General features: G+C 56.2%; 1 protein-coding gene across 1 annotated transcript; it reads right to left on the reverse strand.

Annotated features, from left to right (window-relative positions):
- Window positions 1-1,046: 1,046 nt before the first annotated feature.
- On the reverse strand, window positions 1,047-3,370 carry LOC121364503 (zinc finger protein 391-like). Its single transcript, XM_041487819.1, has 2 exons — window positions 1,723-3,370; window positions 1,047-1,692 (listed from the first exon to the last, which is right to left on the reverse strand). Exon 1 carries the CDS (start codon window positions 3,362-3,364, stop codon window positions 1,748-1,750), a length of 1,617 nt encoding a protein of 538 aa, XP_041343753.1. The 5' UTR covers window positions 3,365-3,370; the 3' UTR covers window positions 1,047-1,692; window positions 1,723-1,747.
- Window positions 3,371-8,492: the final 5,122 nt, after the last annotated feature.

The raw sequence follows: 8,492 nt of genomic DNA on the forward strand, positions 1-8,492 counted from the left end.
GTGCCCAGGTGGGGTCAGGTGAACCCCAGATGAGCTCAGGTGACCCCCAGATGAGCTCAGGTGTGCCCAGGTGAGTCCCTGTCCCATTGTCCAAGAGGGAAAATCCAGACCCTGGGAAGGCCCCGCCCCATCCAGGTGTGCCCCGCCCCATCCAGGTGTGCCCCTACCCCACTCAGGTGTGCCCCGCCCCATCCAGGTGTGCCCCGCCCACTCCCAGGTGCACCTGGAGCTCCCCAAAACCCACACGAGCCATCCTGGGCTCAGGTGAGCGCCCAGGTGAGCGCCCAGGTGAGCGCCCAGGTGAGCGCCCAGGTGAGCGCCCAGGTGAGCGCCCAGGCTCAGGTGTGCCCAGGTGAGTCCCTGTCCCATTGTCCAAGAGGGAAAATCCAGGCCCTGGGAAGGCCCCGCCCCATCCAGGTGTGCCCCGCCCCATCCAGGTGTGCCCCGCTCCATCCAGGTGTGCCCCGCCCACTCCCAGGTGCACCTGGAGCTCCCCAAAACCCACACGAGCCATCCTGGGCTCAGGTGAGCGCCCAGGTGAGCCTCGCAGTGCTGGGCTCACACCTGGCCGCAGGTGAGTCCTGGGGGTGCCTCAGTTCCTCGTCCGCTGTCGGTGACGTCACAGCTCAGGTGAGGCGGTGCTGGGGCCCCTCACCTGCGGCTCAGGTGTCGCTGTCCAGGTGCTGCAGTTTGGGGTCCACACCTGGCCGGGATCCCTTCACCTGCAGCTCAGGTGTTGCAGTCCAGGTGTTGCTGCTGAGCTTTTTGGGGTCCACACCTGTCCAGGTGTGCAGTTCTAGGATTCCCACACCTGTCCAGGTGTGCAGTTCCAGGCCCATACACCTGTCCTGGGTCACAGCTCCGGGTTCCCACACCTGTCCAGGTGTGCGGATTCAGGGTTCCCACACCTGGGGCTCAGGTGTCACTGTCCAGGTGTTGCTACTGCAGTTTTGGAGTCCACACCTGTCCTGGGATGCAGTTCCAGGCCCACACCTGGGGCTCAGGTGTGGCAGTCCAGGTGTTTCTGTCCAGGCGTGCAGTTCCAGGCTCACGCCTGTCCAGGTGTGCAGTTCCAGGCTCACACCTGTCCTGGCATGCAGTTCTGGGCTTCCCACACCTGAGGCTCAGGTGTCACTGTCCAGGTGTTGCTGTTGCACCCTTCTCGTGCACGGCCAGGTACGCCAGGTCCTTGAAGAACTTGTGGCAGTGGCTGCACTGGTGCGGCCTCACCTGGCCGGGCTGCAGGTGTGGGGTCTCACCTGGCCAGGTGTGCGGGTCCAGGGTTGCCACACCTGTCCTGGGGTGCAGATCCAGGGTTCCCACACCTGGGGCTCAGGTGTCACTGTTCAGGTGTTGCTGATGCAGTTTTTGGGGTCCACACCTGTCCTGGCATGCAGTTCTGGAGTTCCCACACCTGCGGCTCAGGTGTGGCAGTCCAGGTGTTGCTGCTGAGCCTTTTTGGGGTCCAAAACCCATTTTTTTGGGTCCACACCTGTCCTGGCTCACAGTTCTAGGGCCCCCACACCTGAGGCTCAGGTGTGGCAGTCCAGGTGTTGCTGCTGCAGTTTTTGGGCTCCAAAACCCGTTTTTCTGAGTCCACACCTGTCCGGGCTCACAGGTACCGAGTCCTTTCACCTGGGGCTTCACCCACGGGGCTCAGGTGACGCCGCCACACCTTTTTCGGGCGCTCACCTGTCCAGGTGAGCACCCCCAGCCCCACACCTGCGGGGGCCGCCCTCGCCCGCGCTCAGGTGTCGCGGTGCACGCGCTGGTGCTGCAGCAGGTTGGAGGGGTGCGCGAAGCCCTTGGCGCACACCCCGCACTTGTAGGGCGTCTCTCCCGTGTGCACCTTCTCGTGCACGGCCAGGTACGCCAGGTCCTTGAAGAACTTGTGGCAGTGGCTGCACTGGTGCGGCCTCACCTGGCTGTGCACGCGCCGGTGCTGCAGCAGCAGCGAGGGCCGGGCGAAGGCCTTCCCGCACGCCTCGCACCTGTAGGGCCGCTCGCCCGTGTGCGCCCGCTGGTGGATGGCCAGGTAGGACGACTGCTTGAAGGCCTTGCCGCAGGTGCGGCAGGCGAAGGGGCGCTCGCCGGTGTGCACGCGCTCGTGCGAGGCCAGCGCGTTGCTCTGCTTGAAGGCCTTGCCGCAGAGCGCGCACCTGAAGGGGCGGTCGCCCGTGTGCACGCGCTCGTGCACCTTCAGCGAGTGGCCGTAGGTGAAGCGCTTGCCGCAGACCCCGCAGGCGTGCGGCTTGTCCTGGCACCTGTGCCGCCGGTGCAGCAGCAGCGCGTTGGCCGCCGGGAAATCCTTGCCGCAGTCGCCGCACCTGAAGGGCTTGTCGGCCGCCAGGTGCGTCAGGGCGTGGCGCTGGCGCTCGTAGGGCGTTTTGAAGCCTTTGGCGCACCTGGGGCAGGCGAAGGGGCGCTCGCCGCTGTGGATGCGGCGGTGCTCCTGCAGGTTGGAGGAGCGCTTGAAGCGCTTCCCGCACAGGTCGCACCTGTGCGGCCGCTCCTCCGTGTGCACCAGCCCGTGGCTCTTGAAGTCCGAGTGGCGCTTGAAGGTGGCGCGGCACAGGTGGCAGGTGTAGGGCCGCGCCTCCGTGTGCACCACCTGGTGGCTCAGCAGCTCCCAGGTGCGCTTGAAAGCTTTGTGGCACACGGGGCACTGGAAGGGCTTCTCGGCCACGATCACCTGGCGGATCTCCAGGTGAGCAGGCAGCTCTTCCTCCTCCTCCTCCTCCTCCTCGTCATCCTCACCTGGCGGGGTTTGCTCCTCCTCCTCATCCTCACCTGGCGCACCTGGCGCGCCCGAGCGGCCGCCCAGCACCAGCTTGGCGGTGGAGTAGACGCCGCGCTCGTCGATGAGCTGCACGAAGCCCGGCGTGGCCTCACCTGGCTCAGGTGAGGCGGCCTCGAGCCCCGGCGCACCTGGGTGGGCCCAGGGCGGCTGCAGGTGGGAGGGGCCGGGCTCGGCCGGGGGTGGGCGTGGCCGCAGGTAAAGGCGGGGCCGGCGGAGGTGGGAGGTGGAGGGGTCACCTGGAGAGGACGCACCTGGCTGGTGGCGCTGCTCTTCGTCACCTGGGTCTTCTTCGTCGTCGTCATCATCATCATCATCATCACCTGGATCTTCACCTGCATCTTCGTCACCTGGGTCTTCATCATCACCTGGGTCTTCACCTGGATCTTCATCACCTGGATCTTCCTCCTCACCTGGATCTTCCTCCTCACCTGGATCTTCACCTGTTCCTTCCTCACCTGGTCCCTCCTCCTCCTCACCTGTCCCTTCTTCCTCCTCACCTGGCTCCTCCTCCTCCTCCTCGGACAGGTGAGGGATCACCTGGGCAAAGGGGGAGTGCCCCTCCATGGCCACACCTGGAAAAGTGGGGGTGGGGACAGGTGAGCAATTGGGAATTCCCTTGGGAATCCCCCGAGATGGATTTGGGATCCCCCGGGGTTTGGTGACCCCAAATTGGGGATCCCCCCTGGGCTGGATTTGGGATCCCCTCGGGGGGGTGGGGACAGGTGAGCAATTGGGAATTCCCTTGGGAATCCCCCGAGATGGATTTGGGGATCCCCCGGGGTTTGGTGACCCCAAATTGGGGATCCCCCCTGGGCTGGATTTGGGATCCCCTCGGGAATTCCCTGGGCTGGATTTGGGATCCACTGTGGGAATTCCCTGGGCTGGATTTGGGATCCCCTTTGGGAATTCCCTGGGCTGGATTTGGGATCCCCTCGGGAATTCCCTGGGCTGGATTTGGGAATCCTCCCATGCGGATTTGGGGATCCCTTGAGCTGAATTTGGGGATCCCTTTGGGAATTCCCTGGGCGGGATTTGGGATCTCCCGGGAACACCCTAAGGTGGATTTTGGGGATCCCCTTGGGAATTCCCTGGAATGGATTTGGGGACCCCCCTCAAGGATTTGGGGATCCCTTTGGGAATTCTATGGGATGGATTTTGGGGATCCCCCTGGGATGGGTTTGGGATCCCCTCAGGAATTCCCAGGGATGGATTTGGGGATCCCTTGAGCTGAATTTGGGGATCCCTTTGGGAATGTCCTGAGCTGGATTTGGGATCCCCTCGGGAATTCCCTGGTCTGGATTTGGGATCCCCTCGGAAATTCCCTGCGCTGGATTTGGGATCCCCTTTGGGAATTCCCTGCGCTGGATTTGGGATCCCCTCGGGAATTCCCTGGGCTGGAATTTGGGATCCCCTCGGGAATTCCCTGGGCTGGATTTGGGATCCCCTCGGGAATTCCCTGCGCTGGATTTGGGATCCACTTTGGGAATTCCCTGGGCTGGATTTGGGATCCCCTCGGGAATTCCCTGGGCTGGATTTGGGATCCCCTCGGGAATTCCCTGGGCTGGATTTGGGATCCCCTCGGGAATTCCCTGGGCTGGATTTGGGAATCCTCCCATGCGGATTTGGGGATCCCTTGAGCTGAATTTGGGGATCCCTTTGGGAATTCCCTGGGCAGGATTTGGAGAATCCCGGGAACACCCTAAGGTGGATTTTGGGGATCCCCTTGGGAATTCCCTGGAATGGATTTGGGGACCCCCCTTCAAGGATTTGGGGATCCCTTTGGGAATTCTATGGGATGGATTTTGGGGATCCCCCTGGGATGGGTTTGGGATCCCCTCGGGAATTCCCGGGGATGGATTTGGGGATCCCTTGAGCTGAATTTGGGGATCCCTTTGGGAATGTCCTGAGCTGGATTTGGGATCCCTTTGGGAATTCCCTGGGTGGGATTCGGGGATCCCCTCGAGGACCCTCCTGGGCCGAGCCCGGGGATCCGAACAATCCCAGGAATGACCAAAAAAATTCGGGAATTCCAGAGAATTTGAGCGGCTCTGAAAATCCCAAAATCATCCCAAAATCATCCGGGATCCCAAAATCCGGAATCGAAATTCCAGGAATTTTGACGCCACCAAGGAGGCCCAAAATCCCAAAATTTGGGATCTGAATTCCACGAATTCCAACGCCATCTAAGACGCCCAAAACCCCAAAATCCAGGATTGGAATTTCGGGAATTCCAATGGCTCCAAGGAGCCCAAAATTCCAAAATTTGGGATCAGAATTCTGGGAATTCCAACGCCACCTAAGAGGCCCAAAATCTGGGATTGGAATTCTGGGAATTCTGGCGCCATGGAGGCCCAAAATCCCAAAATCTGGGACGAAAATTCCGGGAATTCTGACAGCACCACCAGGATCCAAAACCCCCAAATCCAGGACCGGAATTTCAGGAATTCCAATGGCTCCAAGGAGCCCAAAATCCCAAAATTTGGGATCAGGATTCTGGGAATTCCAAAGCCATCAAAGAGGCCCAAAATCCGGGATCGGAATTTTGGGAATTCCGATGGCTCCGAGAAGGCCCCAAAATCCCAAATCCCCAAAATCTGGGATCAGAGTTTTGGGAATTCCCAAGACACCTAAGAGGCCCAAAATCCTAAAATCCTGGATAGGAATTCCAGGAATTCCAACGGCTCCAAAAAGGCCCAAAATCCCCAAAACCCCAAAATCTGGGATGGGAATTTTGGTGCCACCACGTGGTCCAAAACCCCAAAATTTGGGATCAGAATTCCAGGAATTCCAACGCCACGGAGGAGGCCAAAAAACCCCGAAGTCCGGGACTGGAATTTTGGGAATTCTGATGGCTCCAAGGAGGCCCCAAAATTCCAAATCCCCAAAATTCCCAAAATCTCCAAATCCCCGAGACCCAAAATCTCAAACCCCAAATCCCCAAAATCCCCAAAATCCGGGATGGGAATTCCAGGAACCGGGGACAGAATTCCCGGTTTTGTGTCCCACGGATGCTCCCAGGATGGGATGGGGATAAACGAGGTGTTGTGAATATGCAAGTGATACATTTGCATCTCATTAGCGACAGGATTCCTGCAGCGGATTCTGGGAATTTGGGATTTTGGGAATTTTTGGGAATTTGGGAATTCCCTTCTTGGAAGCCCAGGATGGGTTTGGGGTCCCCTGAGGGATCTCTGGGATTTGGGAATTCCCAGGATGGAATTTGGGACTCCCTGAGGGGGAATTTGGGATTTGGGATCCCCCGGGATGGGCCCCCGGATTTGGGAATTCTCTGAGAGAGAATTTGGGATTTGGGAATGCAGCTGGGATTTGGGATCCCTCAGGATGGGTTTGGGAATTCCCTGGACTGGAATTTGGGATTTGGGATCCTCTCAGGGATCTCTGGGATTCGGGATTTGGGATCCCCTGAGGGGGAATTTTGGGATTGGGAATTCCCTGGGTTGGGATTTGGGGATTTGGGATCCTCCAAGGTGGAATTTGGGATTTGGGATCCCTTGGGCTGGATTTGGGGATTCGGGAATTCCCTCAGGATCCTCCCAGGGATCTCTGGGATGGGATTTGGGATCCCCCAGGACGGGATTTGGGGTTTGGAATTTGGGAACTCCCTGTGATCAGATTTGGGATTTGGGATCCCCCGGGATGGGTTTGGGATCCCCTCAGGGATCTCTGGGATTTGGGAATTCCTTGAGTTGGGATTTGGGGATTTGGGATCCCCCGGGATGGGTTTGGGATCCCCAAAAATCAGGGATTTAAACCCAAAATCGGGGATTTCACCTCAAAATCGGAGATTTCACCCCAAAAATCGGGGATTTAACCCCAAAAATCGGATATTTCCTGCCAAAAATCGGGGATTTAACCCCAAAATTTGGGGATTTTCCCTAAAAATGCATTTTCTCATCAGGGTGGGATTGAGGAAATTTGGATCACCCCAAAAATCGGGGATTTCACCCCAAAATTCGGGGATTGACCCCAAAATCGGGGATTTAAACCCAAAAATCGGGGATTTCACCCCAAAAATCGGGGATTTAATCCCAAAACTCGGAGATTTTACCCCAAAATTCGGGGATTTAACCCCTAAAATCGGGTATTTCCTGCCAAAAAATCCGGGATTTCACCCCAAAATTTGGGGATTTCCCCTAAAAATGCATTTTCTCATCAGGGTGGGATTGGGGAATTTGGGATCGCCCCAAAAATCGGGGATTGAACCCCAAAATTCGGGGATTTAAACCCAAAAATCGGGGATTGAACCCCAAAATTCGGGGATTTAAACCCAAAAATCGGGGATTTAAAGCCAAAATTCGGGGATTGAACCCCAAAATTCCGGGATTTAAACCCAAAAATCGGGGATTTCACCCCAAAAATCGGGGATTTCACTCCAAAAGCGCGTTTTCTGATCAGAATGGGATTGAGGAATTTGGCATTTAACCCCCCAAAATGGGAATTCCATGGATTTCACCCCAAAATCGGCTCCCGACCAGGGTGGGATTGGACGATTAATTCGGGGATTTAACCCCAAAAATCAGGGATTTAAACCCAAAATCGGGGATTTCACCTCAAAATCGGAGATTTCACCCCAAAAATCGGGGATTTAACCCCAAAAATCGGATATTTCCTGCCAAAAATCGGGGATTTAACCCCAAAATTTGGGGATTTTCCATAAAAACGCATTCTCTCATCAGGGTGGGATTGAGGAAATTTGGATCACCCCAAAAATCGGGGATTTCACCCCAAAATTCGGGGATTGACCCCAAAATCGGGGATTTAAACCCAAAAATCGGGGATTTCACCCCAAAAATCGGGGATATTGAACCCCAAAATTCGGGGATTTAAACCCAAAAATCGGGGATTTAACCCCAAAATTCGGGGATTTAATCCCAAAACTCGGAGATTTTACCCCAAAATTCGGGGATTTAACCCCAAAAATCAGGGATTTAAACCCAAAATCGGGGATTTCACCTCAAAATCGGAGATTTCACCCCAAAAATCGGGGATTTAATCCCAAAACTCGGAGATTTTACCCCAAAATTCGGGGATTTAACCCCTAAAATCGGGTATTTCCTGCCAAAAAATCCGGGATTTCACCCCAAAATTTGGGGATTTCCCCTAAAAATGCATTTTCTCATCAGGGTGGGATTGGGGAATTTGGGATCGCCCCAAAAATCGGGGATTGAACCCCAAAATTCCGGGATTTAAACCCAAAAATCGGGGATTGAACCCCAAAAATCGGGGATTTCACCCCAAAATCGGGGATTTCACCCCAAAAATCGGGGATTTCACCCCAAAATCGGGGATTGAAGCCCAAAACCCGGAGGATTTAACCCCGAAAATCGGGAATTTCATCTCGAAAATCGGGGATTTAATTCCGAAATCAGGGATTTCTCCCCCAAAATCGGGGATTGAACCCCCAAAATCAGGGATTTTCTGCCAAAAATCGAGGATTGAACCCAAAAAATTCGGGAATTTCACCCCAAAATCGGGGATTTTACCCCAAAACCGCATTTTCCCATCAAGGTGGGTTTGGAGGATTTGGGATCACCCCAAAAAAGCGAATTCCGGGTTTTTCTCCCCAAAATCTCAATCCCGACCAGGGTGGGATTGGGGAATTTGGGGTCACCCCAAAAATCGGGGATTTCACCCCAAAAGCGCATTTTCTGATCAGAATGGGATTGAGGAA

This window comes from Pyrgilauda ruficollis, unplaced genomic scaffold (genome assembly GCF_017590135.1).
Source record: "Pyrgilauda ruficollis isolate IOZ18807 unplaced genomic scaffold, ASM1759013v1 scaffold845, whole genome shotgun sequence".
Lineage (NCBI taxonomy): Eukaryota > Metazoa > Chordata > Aves > Passeriformes > Passeridae > Pyrgilauda > Pyrgilauda ruficollis.